We start from the raw sequence: 18,503 nt of genomic DNA on the forward strand, positions 1-18,503 counted from the left end.
AGTGATGCTCGACGGGTGGGCGGGTGCGGGCAGCGAACGGTTGAAAAGCATGCATTTGGTTTTACTAGCGTTTAAGAGCAGTTGGAGGCCACGGAAGGAGTGTTGTATGGCACTGAAGCTTGTTTTGAGGTTAGTTAAGTGTCCAATGAAGGGCCAGATGTATACAGAATGGTGTCGCGTAGAGGTGGATCAGGGAATCGCCCACGGCAAGAGCGACATCGTTGATATATACAGAGAAGAGTCGGCCCGAGAATTGAACCATATGGTAAGTATAAATATAAGTAGGCTGAAAACACTTATCACGGGATTGGCAAATTTCCGGGCAAGGGCTGTCCATTTAAAGTTAATTCCTTCCTCCCTCATGACACTCCTCAGAAGTGTCCACTTAATTTGAGGGTTTAAGTGTTTGGAATGCAGCCAAGGTTTTGGCGGATTTAGCGGATGTACAATAATCGGAATTTAATTATGGGGGGGTTTCAGGCCCCGACGTGAACATAATTTTGCACAGGCAAACTCGATCAAAAACAACGGCTGGGGGGCTTATGTTGCGAACTTCCCTTGCTTGGCTAATCGTTTGTTCCGACGACCATCGCGGGGATTTCCCCCAAGTGCATAAGGCAAGGGTAAGTAGACCAGGGTGTGGCTATCTTGAGTTTGAGACGCTACCCCACTATTTGCTTTTAGGGCCCATAATGCAGTTCTTCAGAAATGGGCATGGCTTCAGGTTTTCAGAGTTGATGACAATCGCGGAAAATATGTGGCTAAAGTCCGACGAGCGGACACATTCATTGCTTCACCTATGACAAATGCTAAGAAAATGCTGAGCGATGTAATGACTTTAAGAATAAGTTATGTTGGGTGACAATGTATTAGCTACGCTATCCAAACCGCAAAGCATTTCAGCAGTATTTGTATTTATTTTGGATCCCCATCGTCTCTTCCTGGGGTCCGGCAAAATTAAGGCAGTATGTACCGGTATGTTAGCTAGTTACCTAACGTTAGTTGGCTACTAATACATCTAACTTGTCAGGCAGTATATTAACTATCTAACTATAGTGTATATACCCACCCAAAGTTTATGGACTTGATTATTCAGATAATTCTTAGCTAAGTGGTATAGTTGTGCGTTTCAATGGGCATTGTTAGTTCTGGCAATCTAACGTTTAGGCTGGGTTTCTGTATAGCACTTTGTGACCTCGGCTGATGTAAAAAGGGCTTTATAAATATATTTGACTCAGATTTCAGAGCAATCTAACTGATAAATATACCAATGCTCAACGTCCATTGAATATGGCTGGTGTCAGTAAAGGTCTGCAAAAAAGAGCGTAGTTAAATTGTTGCCAGCAACACAGTCACCAACGCTCTGGATAACATGAAAACAGCCTAACCAGCTCTGCTAGGGCGAGTAAAATGGTCAGAACGAGGCGTTCTCTCATTTGTGTCTGGAAGTAGCTAGCCAACGTTAGCCAGTTAGGTTGTGTGCGTGAATGCTCGGATCAACCCTATACTCCTTGGCCAGAGCGTATGTGCTCTGAACGCTCCAGTAGCGAAACGCTCGCACCAGCTGATTGCTCTGGATTTACGAGCACACTCTGGCACTCCAGATTGAATTTACAAACACCCGAAATCGTAAATTGTTTAGCTAGCTATTTTGTTATGCTAACAAGCTAGCAAGAGGTTGCATAGCAACAACAACTTCCCGTAGACATGCTAAGCTCTAGTAAGCTCAACTGAAACGATAGTTCGTTTACAGTATACTAAAATGAACTAAGTAGTGTGTTTATACTCATTAAGTATGTAGTATACAGTATGGGTATTCGAACACAGCTATAGATTGTGTGTGTGTGTGCCATTCAGAGAGTGAATGGGCAAGAAACAATTTAAGTGCCTTTGAATGGGGTAGGGCAGTAGTATCCAGGTGCACTGGTTTGAGTGTGTCAAGAACTGCAACGCTGCTGGTGGAATTTTACGCTGAACAGCTTCCTATGTGCAACTCAATATTAGGAAGGTGTTCCTAATGGGGTGTTTTTACACTATGTACATACTGCATCAGAAGTGTTTCTTAGTCCAAGACCAGGCTTAATTTGTGTTTTGGAAACTGGCCCTATAATTAAAGATGTAGAGGGAGTGCATTTGGAAAGTATTCACCCTTTCACTTTTCCCACATTTTGTTACAGCCTTATTCTAAAATAGTCCCGTCCCCCCTTCAATCTACACACAATACCCCATAATAAAGGAAAAACAAGTTCAGACATTTTTTCTAATTTATATGTAAATCACATTTACATAAGTATTCAGACCCTTTCCTTACTCAGTACTTTGTTGCGCCTTTGCTAGCGATTAACAGCCTTAAGTATTATTTTGGTATGACGCTACAAGCTTGGCACACCTGTATTTGGGGAGTTTCTCCCATTCTCTGCAGGTCCTCTCAAGCTCTGTCAGGTTGGATGGAGTGTTGCAGCACATCCATTTTCAGGTCTCTCCAGAGATGTTGATCAGGTTCAAGTCCGGGCTCTGGCTGGATTACTCAAGGACATTCAGAGACTTGTCCCGAAGGCACTCCTGCGCTGTCTCGGATGTTTGCTTAGGGTCGTCCTGTTGGAAGGTGAACCTTCACCCCAGTCTGAGTTCCTGAGTGCTCTGGAGCAGGTTTTCATCAAGGATCTCTGTACTTTTCTCTGTTCATTTTTCTCTCCATCCTGACTAGTCTCCCAGTCCCTGCTGCTAAAAAACATCCCCACAGCATGATGCTGTCACCACCATGCTTCACCGTACAGACGGTGCAATGTTTGGACAAAGTACCCAATTGTCATACTTGAGTAAAAGTAAAGATGGCTTAATAGAAAATGACTCAAGTAAAAGTCATTCAGTAAAAGTCTAAAAGTATTTGGTTTTAAATATACTTAAGTATCAAAAGTAAAAGTATAATATCTTATTAAGCAAACCAGCCAGCACCATTTTCTTTTCTTTATTTATGGCTAGCTAGGGTATCCCCCTGGCTATCCATTTTTTTTAAACACTCAGGCATTTACAAACAATGCATTTGTGTGTAGCGAGTCTGCCAGATCAGAGGCAGTAGAGATGAGCAGGAATGTTCTCTTGATAAGTGTGTGAATTGAAACATTTTCCTGTCCTGCTAAGCATTCAAAATGTAATGAGTACTTTTGGGTGTCAAGGAAAATGTATGGAGTAAAAAGTACATTTTCTTTTGGAATGTAGTGAATTAAAAGTTGTCAAATATAAATACGCAAAACGACTTTAGTGTTTTACACCAATGGGATGGTGCCAGGTTTCTTCCAGATGTAACGCTTGGCATTCTCCCCCGATTGCTCAGTTTGGCAGGGTGGCCAGCTCTAGGAAGAGTCTTGGTGGTTCCAAACTTCTTCCATTTATGAATGATGGAGGCCACTGTGTTCTTGGACCTTCAATGCTGCAGAAATATTTTGGTACCCTTCCCCAGATCTGTGCCTCAACACAATCCTGTCTCGGAGCTCTATGGACAATTCCTTCGACTTCATGACTTGGTTTTTGATCTGACATGCACTGTCAGCTGTGGGACCTTTTTATATAGACAGGTGTGCGTGTCCTTCCAAATCATGCCCAATCAATTGAATTTACCACAGGTGGATTCCAATCAGCTTGTAGAAACATCTCAAGGATGATCAATGGAAACAGGATGCACCGGAGCTCAATTTCGAGTCTCCTAGGAAAGGGTCTAACTACTTATGTAAATAAGGTATTTCAGTTTTTTTTATTTGTAATAAATTTGCTAAAATGTATAAACCTGTTTTATCTTTGTCATTATGGGGTATTGTGTATAGATTGAGGATAAAAAAAAGTTGAATCCATTTTAGAATAAGGCTGTATTGTGAAAAAGTGAAGGTCTGAATACTTTTCTGATGTCCAGACTGTCTAATGGCACAAGGCTTCCCCTCTCCCCTCTACCCCAACAGGTTCCCAATCATTTAATCTGGCTCATCTTTTTCTATTGGTTTTTCCACTCTTCCATGAACTTCGTAGCTGAGCTGATGCGGTTTGGCGACAGGGAGTTTTACCAGGACTGGTGGTAAGTGGATGACTATTCTCAGTTAGCCTTGCGTTATTTGTGCAGTGATACCATGTGAAATGTGCCATCTGTTTGGATTACATGTAGTGCAATATGTAATGGTAAAGTAGCTTAGTCAAAGTCTTCTAAATAAATGATTTTTTTAACTTTAAGAATGAGGCTGCCCTGCGCCTCCTTTCCCTCCATGTCATGTACAGTAGTGACTAGATAATGAGCTGCAACTTTGTTTCTGACCGAGTCACTTGTTGTTTTGCAGGAACTCTGAGACGGTCACTTATTTCTGGTCTAACTGGAACATTCCTGTGCACAAGTGGTGCCTCCGGTGAGTAGGAGTTTAAGAAATAAACATTGTGAGTGGAACAATACCACCTCCTACAGCACTGACTTTGTGTGTTGTGAGCATGTGTTGTGAGTTGTCTACAGTAAGTTCTGTGACATTATAGCAGTTTTTAAGATGGCTATAAACAACGCTCTTGGTTATTGTCTACAGTTCCCAACTAATAAATAATACATTTTCTTCTCTTGTACTCCACAGCCACTTTTACAAGCCTCTCATGGGGAGAGGTGTGAATAAGTGGGTCGCTCAGACAGCCATCTTCCTGGTCTCCGCCTTCTTTCACGAGGTTTGTATGGGTGGCTGAGATTTGTGTTGCCATCTAACACTCTGGGCGTGTTCGACATTGCAGCTGACTGACTGATCTACATAAATAACTACTCATTGTTAGAGCCACTTGGGCTCCCAAGTGGTGCAGTGGTCTAAGGCACTACATCTCAGTGCAAGAGGTGTCACTACAGTCCCTGGTTCAAATCCAGGCTGTATCACATCCGGCCATGATTGGGAGTCCCATAGGGCGGCGCACAATTGGTCCAGTGTCCTCCGTAAATAAGAATTTGTTCTTAACTGACTTACCTAGTTAATATTATTTTTAGATCAGTCAGTCACAATTTACCCATGATGGTTTTGATCCTCTCCAACATGGCAAGTTTCACACTTGACTTAATCTGATGGTGTACATGTCAGTGTTTTAAAGGCTGCATCGATTTGATAATCTTCTTCTCTCATTTCAGTACTTGGTGAGCGTTCCTCTGAAAATGTTCCGACTGTGGGCGTTCATGGGCATGATGTCTCAGGTCAGAAACTCTTTTCTTCTAAAAACAAAATGTATTTTTATAATCAAACAGTGGGTTTGACAACATGGTCCTCTGTTAATGGTTATAAGCACATTTTAAAGTAAGTGGTTTTAGATTTTTCAATGATTGCCTCAACTTTTCTTTCAGATTCCACTCGCCTGGTTCGTCGGCCGCTTCCTGAGGGGTAACTATGGTAATGCGGCAGTCTGGATCTCGCTCATCATTGGCCAGCCCATCGCCGTACTGATGTACGTCCACGACTTCTACGTATTACATTACGTGTCACAATCATGAGCAGTTGGCCGCAAGCAGAGGAGCAATATATTCTACTAAATAAGGAAACATGTTTATTTTGAAAGGGAAATGTTTTATATGAAGCTCAACTGATTAGTAAGAATGTACTACAAAAAGTTTTTGGCCTTCAGTTTCTCAAATGCACTGATACACTACAGAGACACTTGGCTCTAGTCCAGTCATGTGCAATTGTTGTGAAACACTACCCTGCCAAAGCTAGAGAACATTTGTATGCCTTTTCTGTTTCTTACTTTAATAGTCTACAACTATGAAGATCAATGCAAAAAACTCTACAGTACCTGTCAAAAGTTTGGACACACCTACTCATTCAAGGGTTTTTCCTTTATTTTTACTATTTTCTACATTGTAGAATATTAGTGAAGACATCAAAACTAATAACACATGGAATCATGTAATCAGAAAAGTGTTAAACAAATCAAAATATGAGATTCTTCAAAGTAGCCACTCTTTGCCTTTGACAGCTTTGCACACTCTTGGCATTCTCTCAACCAGCTTCACCTGGAATGCTTTTCCAACAATCTTGAAGGAGCTCCCACATATGCTGAGCACTTGTTGGCTGCTTTTCCTTCTCTCTGGTCCAACTCATCCCGAACTCTCAATTGGGTTGAGGTCGGGTGATTGTGGAGGCCAGGTCATCTGATGAAGCACTCCATTCTCCTTGGTCAAATAGCCCTTACACAGCCTGGAGGTGTGTTAGGTCATTGTCCTGTTGAAAAACAAATGATAGTCCCACTAAGCGCAAATCAGATGAGATGGTATATCGCTGCAGAATGCTGTGGTAGCAATGCTGGTTAAGTGTGCCTTGAATTCTAAATAAATCCGACTGTGTCACCAGCAAAGCACCATCACCTCCATGCTTCACGGTGGGAACCACACTTGCGGAGACCATCCGTTCCCACTCTGCTTCTCACAAAGACACAGCGGATGGAACTAAAGTCCAAATTTGAGATTTCCACCGGTCTAATGTCCGTTGCTTGTGTTTCTAGGCGCAAGCAAGCCTCTTCTTATTGGTGTGGTTTCTTTGCAGAATTTCTTTAACTTTTAATCATGCACACCTGTTAATTGAAATGCATTCCAGGTGACTACCTCATGAAGCTGGTTAAGAGAATGCCAAGTGTGCAAAGCTGTCAAGGCACTTTGAAGAATCTCATAACATAATTCAAATATAGTAACACTTTTTGGGTTACTACGTTATTCCATAGCTTTGATGTCTTCACCATTATTCAACAATGTAGAAAATAGTATAAATAAAAACCCTGAAATGAATAGGTGTCCAAACTTTTGACTGGTACTGTACACCTATCGATATGCTGTTTGTCATGCCTTTGAGTATTAAGTTGTATTTCATGTGGCTGCAGTAATAACCAGTCAAGTGTTTGGGTGAATTATACCTTTTTTAATCTGTTTGCACAAAAATGCATGGTGTTTTCCAAGAAATTAGTGCTCTTTGAATGTATCTGCTAAAGAAACACGGTCCTCAAAATAAGTTTGGTGTTTTATTTGCCAATATTGACATCCCATTAAATAAATGGTGATCCAAACAGTAAACACAGTATGCATTTATATTTGCACTTCGATGAACCTTTGTCACTCATACTTAAACCGTCATCTAGTTTAGCCCACTCAACCCTTCATGGTTTCAATGACATGCTTTTCTTCAGTAAATATCCTACTCGTGCCCGACATCTCTACATGAGCCACAAACCAAATCGAGCCTGTATTTCACTTGTTTTACTTACTCCAAAGTGTTTAGTATTTTAATTCCAGCTTCTATTGTCATGTGTTGTAGGAAATAAATATTGCGTGACTTGTTTGTTTTTTGTACATGTTATTTTCATTCAGGACAGTTGTACGAAATAATGCTTCTATCCTCACATTCCGTTTTAACTTGGCATGATTTTAATTTACAATGGGCAGGTAATAGGTATTTTTAAAGCCTCCCCGCAACAAAATTTGTGACATTTTGATAAATATTGTAATTCAACTTCAGATCTGTAATCTATTAAATCCCATCTAGCGTGACAGATTGGCTAAGTAGGTGAGGGCAGGTTGCTTTCCATGCGGCTCCTATCACTTGGGAGACTGTTCCAGAACATGGCATGTGTTATGTTTCTTTCATGTTCTCTGTGCTAAGAGTTTTGTAACATTAGATACAGTACTCAACTGCTGTCACTGCACAAGTTAAATAAAATCCTGCCTGTGGAACTGGAACCTGACTATTTGTTTTCTTGTATGTAATAACCATGAGCTTACACTGACCAGTGCTTGTTAATGATACATTTGTTGCACAATCATTGAGGGTTTACTCAGAATTACAAAATGTTTATTGTGCAGAGAAAACAATCACATGGTTCCAAAATACTTAAAAGCAAAAACATTAAAACAAGTGTAGACTATCTGCAAATAAAATTCACATCTGGAATGGGGGAGGAGAATCGATTCAGCTGCCTTACTGCTGCAAAGAAATGTGTCGATTAGCTACAAGAACTGCAACAGATATTGTACTTTGACTGATCTTGCTCATTCTTTGAGATGCATACGAGACAGTGTTTGCATTCCAACTGGCACCCTATATAAGTGCACTACTTTTGCTCTATGGGCCTTGGTCAAAAGTAGTGCACTATAAAAGGAATAGGGTGCCATTAGGGAGAAACCCAGTCTGAGCTGTAGTCCTACATGACAACTGGCATGGACATTATTTGTACTCACCTTTGCTTTGTTCTGTACGGGTAGATAAAGTTTGAACTCTGCAGGGAGCTCATCTTCCGAGTACAGTCTGTCAGAGAAGTACACTCTCCGTATGCGGCAGTTTGCATGGATCTGGAACAAAAACACAGGCAAGGTATTGCAATATCTAATCTTGTCCAGAACATACCCTTACTAATATTTTAAAGCATGGGGGAGAGAACTCAAAATACATTAAAATGACTAACACCAAATAGAAACATTGTAGAAATGATAATGGACCTACATTTCTACCATTTGACTATCAAGCTCATTAACAATCACCAAAATCAGTTTGACACCCCATTTTTAAAGTGTGTATTACAGTAACAATGAGTTCAGTATCTTATTATTCCTCCACACACATTTGATGTAAGAGTGTTTGATGTATCTGTGTGTGCTGTCTCGCCAACTCCTATGGTCACCAAACTTGCCATGGCAATGACCATAAGAGTCGGCAAGGCAGCACAAAGATCTAGGACCAGACTAGGTAAGAGATCCGTATATTGCATCTTGGACCATGACCCTTTCTGACTGACCTGTACGCGGAGTGTCTCGATGTAGTTGGTGCCGTAGGCCCGCCGTGTGAAGTCAGACAGGTTAAACTGGATCTGGTTCCAGCCGTCGTCCAGCCTCATAGGCATTGTACAGATGAAGGGCTTCACCCGAGTGGTGCTCTGGTAGTTACTGGCCCGGAACCGCCGCCTCACATTCTTGTCATCCAGCACCTGGGATTGTATTAAAACTTTCAGGTTTCAAACAATTAAGTATATGTTTTCAAAATGAATACTGCCTCCAGCTCCTTGCAAAGTGGTGTGTGATGCATGAAGCCTGCCTTCCATTGCCATTTGATGCTGCATTCAAAACAACTGGGAACTCTGAAATATCCAACCTCCGGGGGGGGGGGGGGGGGGGAAGCTCAGAATGGGAAAAATAGTTTTAAACGGTCATCTAACTCGGAATTCCAACTCAGGAACTTGGGCCTAGAGCACCGACTTTCCGACCTGAAGATCACTGACATCATTATTTGAACTCATATTTTCCAGAGTTCCCAGGTGTCTTGAAAGCACCACAAGATGCTTCAGCAGTAGCTCTTGCAATATCTGACATATTTTCCACTCAAAGGCGCTATACCTGTATGCTGTAAGCGTGTGATAAATAAGATACATACAAATATACTGTACACACCCGCCAATTTAATTCCACAGAATTATGCAAATTAATCTATAGACTGATAAGCATGACCAGTCAAATGTATATATATCGACTGGTATTTACATCAATGAATAAGCTAAAAAAAAAATATTATTTTGCAATGGGATTTTTTCTTATTCTCCTGGACAATTGACCAGCAGCGAATTTTATTTATCGCTTTTCAACAAAAAATAGCATCGGACAAAAGTAGTCTATTACCGGCTAACGGAAACCTACGAGGACTTTATTAAAATAATTATAATACAGTAAAGCACAGCTTTCATGATTGTACAGATGCAATGGCTCTGATTGTTGACTTGGATGATAACCTACCTGGACTTCAAAGGTGAAATACTTCTTCAAATTCTTAATGATCATAACTAAGAACGGGAGTTTGATGCCAAGTGTCTTCTTTGGGTCTGCCGGACAAGTGATGTAGGTTGTGCTGTTGAATTTAAGGACACATGGTTGGATGTAGTTGACTGAAGAAGAGATGCACAAACAGCAGAAGTGTCAAAACGGGCTATGAAGATGGAACAAGCTTACCTGACATTTGTTCCCTCCACTTCAAGCACCAGCGACTGAATGTCGTTGTCTGTAATCCGCTTTATGTGGCCGTTCCTGACCTGTAACAGCACAAGCAACCGTTTGTAATGGGTTAGCTAGCTTGTACTAGCTAACGTTACTACTTTTAAGAAATGCGTGTGAGTATTAAATGTGAACCCAGGAAGATAAGGGAAGCTGGAGAACTAATGGATATCTAACCAAGCTAATAAACAAACGTTAGTTAGCTTGCTAGCTAAGCCTTGATTAAGACAGTACAATGACAATACTGTAACATCGCTGTCAAATTTGAGCTAACACAATATGCCCTAGTGCTAGCTAAACACAGGGCAGTTTGAGGAACACAAAACCAGCTAACGTTAGCAAACTAGCTTCTAGGTTTCTATTGCCATTGTCATGAGTAAGCTGGTTAGTTAGATGGCTAACGTTAGTTGCTTGCTCCCTGGAGCTTAGCACCATACCAAGCCCTGCTCTTTAGCTTCCTAGCTAGCAAGCCGATGTCAAACTTGCTAGTTAGCAAGCTAATTTATGCGTAGGCTTGTGTAAGTCGCTGCTTACCTTTTTATCCCATATCTGAAGAGGTTTGCTCCCAATGCTATACAAGATAGATAGGAATCCACTTTGAAAGGTGTTTTTAAACATTTGCGCGTTTATAACACCGTCTCATCCACATCTGTTGTTACTTGTAACGTTACTTTAGTTTACTTGATTGATCTTTTGTCTCAACTTCAAGTTCCGTGTGGCACAAAATGATGGTCATTAGTTCCTCCTAGCCAAACGACAAAAAAAGGAACGTCAGAAACCCCTAAATGTTACTGGTAATAAAGTATGCCGTCCAGCCCCACTGTCTATCTCCAGCAATATGAACAATGCCCTCTCCCCTTCTGCTATTTTTGAGTTGCTATGAAACGCAACGCGTTTCACGTAGGACTTAATTGTTGACGCATATCAGTTACCATGGTAACACAAAGCTTTGGCGTGGATAGCTGATGAGGATCTGCAACATTGTAACATTATAATATAGCTCAATGACTGTAACTAACATCATGCCAATTTCTACAAAGATTATTGCAACATTGTAACACTGTGTCACCCCCCCCCCCCAAAAAAAAATATTGCTAACCTCTGAATAAACAATGCTTATTGTGTTTTTTATTAGCCATGAAATAAAACAAATTATGTATTCTTCTAATCACAGATGAAGGCTAAGTATGTGTTCTACAATCACAAACACACACAGACAGACACAGGATGATGAGATGGAGGAGGAACAGTAAACTACCTAAATTAGTTTACTAAAGCGCGTAGGCCTATCAGAGCTCTATGGTCATTATCATCATGTTTAGCCTACAAAATAGAGGGAAAAGTGGGGGTCATGGCTAGTCTACAGACGAATCCAAGGTAACAAGAGCACAAAGGCGGAGTTATAAAAGTTTAACTAGTGGTGGATAGGGGCGGTGGATTTTCCCATGTTGGAGTTAACGGAATGCTGGTTATTCTACCTCATACAAAGACGGGGAAACTTGAAGCACCAATTCTACAATCAGAATGCTACTTTTGAATTACACCTGCCACGAGGACATAGCTTTTAGCCACGCGCAATAAGAAACAACTATATTCTCATTAGATGTACTAGTGTAAATTGTGCATTTAAAAAACGAATGGTAGCCTATGTGAAAGATGTCTGAGACATCTTCAGTCAACTCTGGGTCCAGCCAGCGACTCTTGCAGCTGTCTCTGAAGGGTGAATGGATTGCGCTCGAGCAGACAATCAAAGGGTTGGACAAGGGAGACCCAGAACTAACCGTGATCGATGAGGTAAAATGGTTGTGGTTGTTTTTTAATCTAAACTGATTTTTTACCGGTTTATTATCATGATGTGCATTAGTATGATATGTAATGAAGGGTGGGACTTCAGTAAAGTCAATGAATACATCAAATTAGCTTAATGTTAATCAGCTATATGTGGGCTATTAATATATATATATATATATATATATATACATAGCCTACACATATTTGTGGGCTATAAATAAAGATATTATTATTAGTATCTTAAAACCAGCATAATTTGCCAACATAATTTTTTGGGGGGAAAGAATACATGCAACATTTTTATTTCAAGCATATCAAATAATTTATTACAATTATGAAATGTTGGTGGATAGCTATTTGATACTATTGAGTCAGCTAATGAGATAGATATGGTTGATTCTTCTCTCTTCCAGGAGTCTGGCTTGAGTCTCCTGATGATTGCAGTGAGGGAGAACCGCCTGTCTGCAGTAGACAGACTACTGGAGTTAGGAGGCAGCCCTAGTGAAAGGACAAAGGTAAGAAATTACTCAAACTGGAAAGTGTTAATGAGGATGATGATGATGATGGACTGATCCAAGAGCAGCAGTCGAATTGTTTCCGACGATAATGCACTGATCGAAGGGCAGCAATCCGACTGCTGTACGCATATACCGTAACACCTTGATAAACTCATTGTAAAATTACATTGCAGGATGACTACAAAGTCTATTTTCAGGCTACATATTAAGAAACAAATATGTAAGTATGCCCCACTATTCTCATTCTAACTGGACACGAGAGTAGTGCAGAGGACTTGTGGGTAATAGGGGTAGATCATAGGAATAGAATTGGTGGTATTGCTATTAGAACTCTATCTGTGGGGTAGATCAGGGTTGCTTCTGAGGTAAAGGTTGTTGGCAGAGGAGTGGGCGTACTGGCGGCACTGACCTTTACAGTAGAGACACTCACTAGGCATCTCTTCTGGGTCCTATTCTATTGCGTTTATGAGCCAGCTGGGCACAGCGAGTCACAATCAAAACAAGACAATGATGAGAATGACAAAACAATAATTCGGTGTGCTGTATCTCCTCATGAATAGCCAAACTTTTGGAAAATTAAATTTTTTCACACATTTTATTTTTGTGGTGCAACAGGGATAGTAGGAACCTCCAGAATGTGTGATATAATATCTGAAGCCTCCCTTATTAAATGGATAACGCACCCTGCCATAAAGTGGTGACATAACTAGACAGACTAATCATTTCAGTAGGTGTTTTTCTCCCCATGTTCACTATAAAATAAATTATGTCACATGTGTACAGCAGCTGTGATAGGCAGTAAAAATCTATGAAATCTTGAGCATTGAAGCAGATTGAGCACAAAAGCAGTTGAATATCTAAAAATACTGTAGGCCTACTGACAGTGGGAATTGTTCCTTTATTGAGTGAAACATTTTAAAGCTTGTTTAGGAAAGTAGACTGCCCTTCCCACAGCGTCCACATACAATACTGCTTTATATGGCAATATTAACTCTTTGGAATTGGGATGATGTGGGCTACACACTTTTGTTGTTTATCTAAAGCTTTTATTTTAAGCATCCTGTTGACTTTTTCCCATGGATAGAATTGGTTTTTCTGCTGATTACTTAGCCTGATTACAGATTTGTCTGCTGTCTTGTCCACTCCTATGGTAAACAGCATAGACAGATTTGGGATCAGGCTGAGTAATCAGCAGAAAAACACTTTTTTTCTTGTGGGATAAAGTATACATGATGATTTTATCAGGTTTTTTTTTTTTTTTAAGAGCATTTTGTTCGTCCTGTCTTGCCAACTCCTATGGTAAACAGCATAGACAGATCTGGGATCAGGCTGAGTAATCAGCAGAAAAACACATTCTTTCTTGTGGGAAAAAGTAAACAAACATGATGCTTTTATTAGGTTATTTGTTTTTTTTAAAAGAGCATTTTATTTATCCTCTTGCCGACTCCTGTGGTAAATAGCACAGACAGATCAGGAATCAGGCTAAGACTGACGAGGTCTAACAAATTCTCCCCTCAATAAACTTAGTCAATCAGGATCTGCAAGTGTTTCATTGTTGGCCATTCATTGTGTTTAGCCTGATTGCAGACTTCAGGGTTACTCATTTGCTATGCCAGGCTGCCAGAGGCAGTAGCCATGACTTTAACCAGCCATAAGAGATAATCAAAGGCTCTTTTATAGACCTTTGCTGCCCAGATGGCTGACCGAGCAAGAAATAATTAGCTGTAGCTTACCATAGGGAAAAATCGGAAATTATGAATCATTATAAAGGTTTACTGTATGCATCATAGTCTCCATTGTAAAATCCCGGGCATGTTTCTATTTAGTATGAGCTCAAGTGTTGTATTTTCCGATAGATTTGCTCCCGGGTTTAGTTCAGTTCATTTCATATTTTAATTTGATGTGTTATAGTTTATGATTGTAGTCTATTGTTGCTGTTCTGCCCTAATGTTTCCACTTCAGCTCAAACCTAAAATCTATGGAAACCCTTACTGACTTATGACTTATGGGGGAATTTAATGGTGTGCAAATGCAATCTCTCCACTCCATGCACAAAACCCCCAGAAGTCTGGATTTAAGCCTGTAGCAATTTATTTTCATTGTATCTAGTGAAGCCATTTATCATTGGTAGATATATTGGTAGATATATTGGTAGACATATTGGTAGATATATTGGTAGATATATTGGTAGACATATTGGTAGATATATTGATAGACATATTGGTAGATATATTGGTAGATATAGTGATAGATATATTGGTAGATATAGTGATAGATATAGTGATAGACATATTGGTAGATATATTGGTAGATATAGTGATAGATATAGTGATAGACATATTGGTAGATATAGTGATAGATATATTGGTAGATATAGTGATAGATATATTGGTAGATATATTGGTAGACATATTGGTAGATATATTGGTAGATATAGTGATAGATATAGTGATAGACATATTGGTAGATATAGTGATATATATATTGGTAGATATATTGGTAGATATAGTGATAGATATAGTGATAGACATATTGGTAGATATAGTGATAGATATATTGATAGATATAGTGATAGATATATTGGTAGATATAGTGATATATATATTGGTAGATATAGTGATAGATATATTGGTAGATATATTGGTAGATATATTGGTAGATATAGTGATAGATATATTGGTAGATATATTGGTAGATATATTGGTAGATATAGTGATAGATATATTGGTAGATATAGTGATATATATATTGGTAGATATAGTGATAGATATATTGGTAGATATAGTGATAGATATATTGGTAGATATAGTGAAAGATATATTGGTAGATATAGTGATAGATATATTGGTAGATATAGTGATAGATATATTGGTAGATATAGTGATAGATATATTGGTAGATATATTGGTAGATATAGTGATAGATATATTGGTAGATATAGTGATAGATATATTGGTAGATATATTGGTAGACATATTCTGCAATTGGAATGCAATACATTACTATCATTCTCACTTTGCACAGTAGGCCTAGTCTGCAGCCAGCATGGTTAGGCCAAAACAAAGATCACATTTTCTGTAGGACTGCAGGATTACTTTTATGCAACTTATTTTTGTTGATTTTTAACTTTAAAAAAATGCTTAATATCTTGGCATAATGTATTTGGCAATGTAGCCCAAAACGTTGATTGTCCAAATAGCATCTGAGTCTAATATTTGCACAATTGACTCATTATTTATTTACCCATCTTGACATCTTGACCAGAGCACCATGCTATCTTAATTTGAACAGTTTCACACAGCAGGCAAATAATCCTGCAGCAACAGGAAATGTGAATTATTCATTATAATTAATTGACATTTTTGTAGGGGTTGATAAATTTTTAGATAGGATAAATCAATTCTGACTTTTTAAACTGGAAATTACAAACTTTAGAAACATTTTTAAGCCTTGAATACACTACAATTTGCATTACCTTCTGCTCTCTGTGACAACATAGTGATCAAATTAAGATAGTACATCTGTAAGCAGAGACTTAATAAATGGTTTGTCCTAGTCAGTCCAGTAAACACTGTGTGTGCTGAGACATTAATCCCTTGTCCCTTGCAGTAGTGTGTGCAGATGTGCACAGCCCACAGCCCTGTCTGGAACGATTTAGAGCCGTTTGTCTGAGGCCAGAGAGCCAGAAAGCCAGAGAGCCAGAGAGCCAGAGCCGAGAACGTCTGATCTGAGAGGGTTTCTCTCTGGGTTTGGCAGTCTCATCCCGTTGGGGTGGCAGAATGTAACGTCTGACCATGCCAACGTGTGTGTGTGTGTGTGTGTGTGTGTGTGTGTGTGTGTGTGTGTGTGTGTGTGTGTGTGTGTGTGTGTGTGTGTGTGTGTGTGTGTGTGTGTGTGTGTGTGTGTGTGTGTGTGTGTGTGTGTGTGTGTCTGAACATGCCAGCGTGTTCCCGCGTTGCGGTGCTTCTGGAATACTGTGTAGCCAACGGATGAGGAGGAAGCCAGAGCGGTTATTAGCAGAGAGAGAGAGAGAGAGAGAGAGAGACGGACTACTTGTGTCAGTCAGAATACGTAGACTCTGGAGAGCAGGAATGTGAGGTTACAGACTCTTTAATGAGAGAAGGGCTGTCCCACAGTTCACTTTTTACAGTCTCTGTGTCACTTCCTAAAATCTTAGTTTTTATCCTGTCATTTTCTGGCCATTCTTTTTGTCAGTTCAAAGATAGTTCTTATTAATTATTGAGTCTTTCTGTCCTTTATATAGAACATTTAGCTTCTCACCATTGCACTGGTGTGTAACAAAGAATTGACTCTATATGAATTATGGCACTGGTAGAAAATCAGTCATGCTGTCCATTTACTCCACACTGTTTGACAAGTTGTGTGTTTCCAAACATACTTTAATACTTTACTAAGCTTGCTACAATATGCATTTTTCTTATGTGGAGCCAAGCAGTATTTTTACTGGGTCTCTTCAGTTAGAGAGAGGATGTATTTTGTAGATCATCATACATACACTCTTAGAAGAAATGGGGCCATCTAGAACCGAAAAGGGTTCTTTGGTTGTCCCCATTGGAGAACCCTTTGAAGAACCCCTTTTGGTTCCGGGTAAAACTCTTTTGGGTTCCATGTAGAACCATTTGCACAGAGGGTTTACATGGAACCAAAAAGAGTTCTACCTAGAACCAAAAAGGGTTCTACCTGGAACCAAAAAGGGTTCTACCTGGAACCAAAAAGGGTTATCCTATGGGGACAGCTGCAGGACCCTTTTGGAACCTTTTTTTGTAAGAGTGTACACATAGCTAGCTTTCACACTGCTTCTCCTCTCCTTATTTTTGTTGGCATTGCCTCATTGGAGTCCTTTCCAACTCTGTAATTGTTGCACCTCAACAGAGCACTTCCATTTCAGATCTGGACAGAAGTAAAAAATGTGATAAGAAAAGAAAATGATGGGTGGCTTGTGAAATATCTCATGGCCGGGTTGCAGACTGTCCTAAGGATTTTCTCTGTGGTGTGCCTCAATGTGAGGTTACAGACGTTATACATTACTCCACAAAGCAGCATGGGTAAAAAATGCTTCCCTCGTAGAAAAACTGTAATCCCAGACTGATGGATTGGTGGCTGCAACCACATCTGCACTCGTTTGAGCAACTCTGAATCACATTATAGACTGATCATCATACTTCAATCATACATTAAGTCAGACTGCACAATGGAAGGATAATATTTACTGAGACCTGGCAGGATCTTAAATTCAGTGCAATTTGTAAATTAGGGTGGTGTGTGTGTGTGCACAGTCTGAGCTAATCATCAATCTGCAATAATGATATTATGTTCGGCCAGAATTGACTATGTAGTCTCTCTGTTTGTGTCCTATAGGATGGCAGGACTGCATTGCATGTAGCTGCAGCACACTCCAAGGAAGACATTGTGAAGCTCCTGGCCAGAAAGTCAGATCCTGACTCACTAGGAGGGGTAGGTTGTCTCTAGCCCCAGTGTAAGCCTCTTTGTATTCTTTATTCTATATTCTATATTCTATATTGAATACATTTTATTTTATTCTATTCTATTCCTTTCTCCATCTCACCCTTCTACCTTTACCTCCAAACCTATTCCCCAGACGTTGTGCTGAGGACAGCCCAGGGAGGATAGCATTCCTAAACAGGCCTGTGGTTTGGCTTATTTGGCCCTCTTCTCTCCTCAGTGGTAACTGAAAACTGCTATTATTTGTGTGAGTTTTGGCCTAGCTGACCTGTTATGACATCCAGAGTCTGTGTGACGGACAGGAACCACTATGGGCTTAGAGGACACAAATGACAGCCTGGTACCTTCAATAGGATCAAACTGTCTAATGGGGTTTTGATGACTAATCTATCAGGTGGTTTCTTATAGCAATGTCTGCCCATGCAAACATCTGCAGGCATTCATATTTTCTGTTAAGCAGAGGCCCAACTCAGCCAACACTATAGAGCATAAAATATGATTTTACATAAAGTGATCTACTTGTGAATTATTTGGCTAAGAGAGAGAGTAAGAGAGACAGAGAGGGAGAGAGAAAGTGAGTGTGAGAGAGTGAGAGGGAGCGAGAGAGAGAGAGAGAGAAAGGGAGAGAGTGGGAGAAAGTGAGAGGGAGAGAGAGAAAAAGAAAGAAAGAGAGAAATGTGCTTGTGGTAATC

At 40.0% G+C, this 18,503-nt stretch overlaps 3 protein-coding genes across 4 annotated transcripts in view; 2 read left to right on the plus strand and 1 right to left on the minus strand.

The window, feature by feature from the left end:
• Window positions 1-7,723, plus strand: part of LOC139392422 (diacylglycerol O-acyltransferase 1-like) — a 26,818-nt gene extending 19,095 nt beyond the window's left edge. The window contains exons 13-17 of the mRNA XM_071140399.1: window positions 3,954-4,066; window positions 4,323-4,388; window positions 4,602-4,689; window positions 5,135-5,197; window positions 5,345-7,723. Of these exons, the coding sequence (XP_070996500.1) occupies window positions 3,954-4,066; window positions 4,323-4,388; window positions 4,602-4,689; window positions 5,135-5,197; window positions 5,345-5,491 (477 nt within the window). The 3' untranslated portion in view covers window positions 5,492-7,723. The remainder of the gene's footprint in view (window positions 1-3,953; window positions 4,067-4,322; window positions 4,389-4,601; window positions 4,690-5,134; window positions 5,198-5,344) is intronic.
• LOC139392423 (cilia- and flagella-associated protein 20) lies at window positions 7,718-10,858 on the minus strand. Of its 2 annotated transcripts, none has more exons than XM_071140400.1 (6): window positions 10,553-10,858; window positions 9,977-10,056; window positions 9,764-9,875; window positions 8,776-8,964; window positions 8,222-8,332; window positions 7,718-7,967 (listed from the first exon to the last, which is right to left on the minus strand). In XM_071140400.1, exons 1-6 carry the CDS (start codon window positions 10,634-10,636, stop codon window positions 7,962-7,964), a joined length of 582 nt encoding a protein of 193 aa, XP_070996501.1. In that variant the 5' UTR covers window positions 10,637-10,858; the 3' UTR covers window positions 7,718-7,961. The 2 variants fall into 2 exon arrangements, with proteins under 2 accessions (XP_070996501.1, XP_070996502.1); XM_071140401.1 differs by having other exon boundaries at window positions 7,718-7,964; window positions 10,553-10,840.
• Window positions 10,859-11,517: 659 nt separating this feature from the next.
• The window catches only part of LOC139392411 (transient receptor potential cation channel, subfamily N, member 1), a 40,110-nt gene continuing 33,124 nt past the window's right edge, over window positions 11,518-18,503 (plus strand). Inside the window, exons 1-3 of the mRNA XM_071140384.1 lie at window positions 11,518-11,812; window positions 12,223-12,324; window positions 17,707-17,802. Coding sequence (XP_070996485.1) covers window positions 11,675-11,812; window positions 12,223-12,324; window positions 17,707-17,802 — 336 coding nt within the window. The 5' untranslated portion in view covers window positions 11,518-11,674. The remainder of the gene's footprint in view (window positions 11,813-12,222; window positions 12,325-17,706; window positions 17,803-18,503) is intronic.

Source organism: Oncorhynchus clarkii, chromosome 32 (genome assembly GCF_045791955.1).
Source record: "Oncorhynchus clarkii lewisi isolate Uvic-CL-2024 chromosome 32, UVic_Ocla_1.0, whole genome shotgun sequence".
Taxonomy (NCBI): domain Eukaryota; kingdom Metazoa; phylum Chordata; class Actinopteri; order Salmoniformes; family Salmonidae; genus Oncorhynchus; species Oncorhynchus clarkii.

Coding starts and splice junctions, on each gene's coding strand:
- LOC139392423 (XM_071140400.1), bottom strand. CDS start 10,636: ATGTTTAAAAACACCTTTCAAAGTGGATTCCTATCTATCTTGTATAGC. Junction 10,057..10,552: donor TTCAGATATGGGATAAAAAG/GTAAGCAGCGAC, acceptor GTGCTGTTACAG/GTCAGGAACGGCCACATAAA. Junction 8,965..9,763: donor ATTTCACCTTTGAAGTCCAG/GTAGGTTATCAT, acceptor ATACAATCCCAG/GTGCTGGATGACAAGAATGT.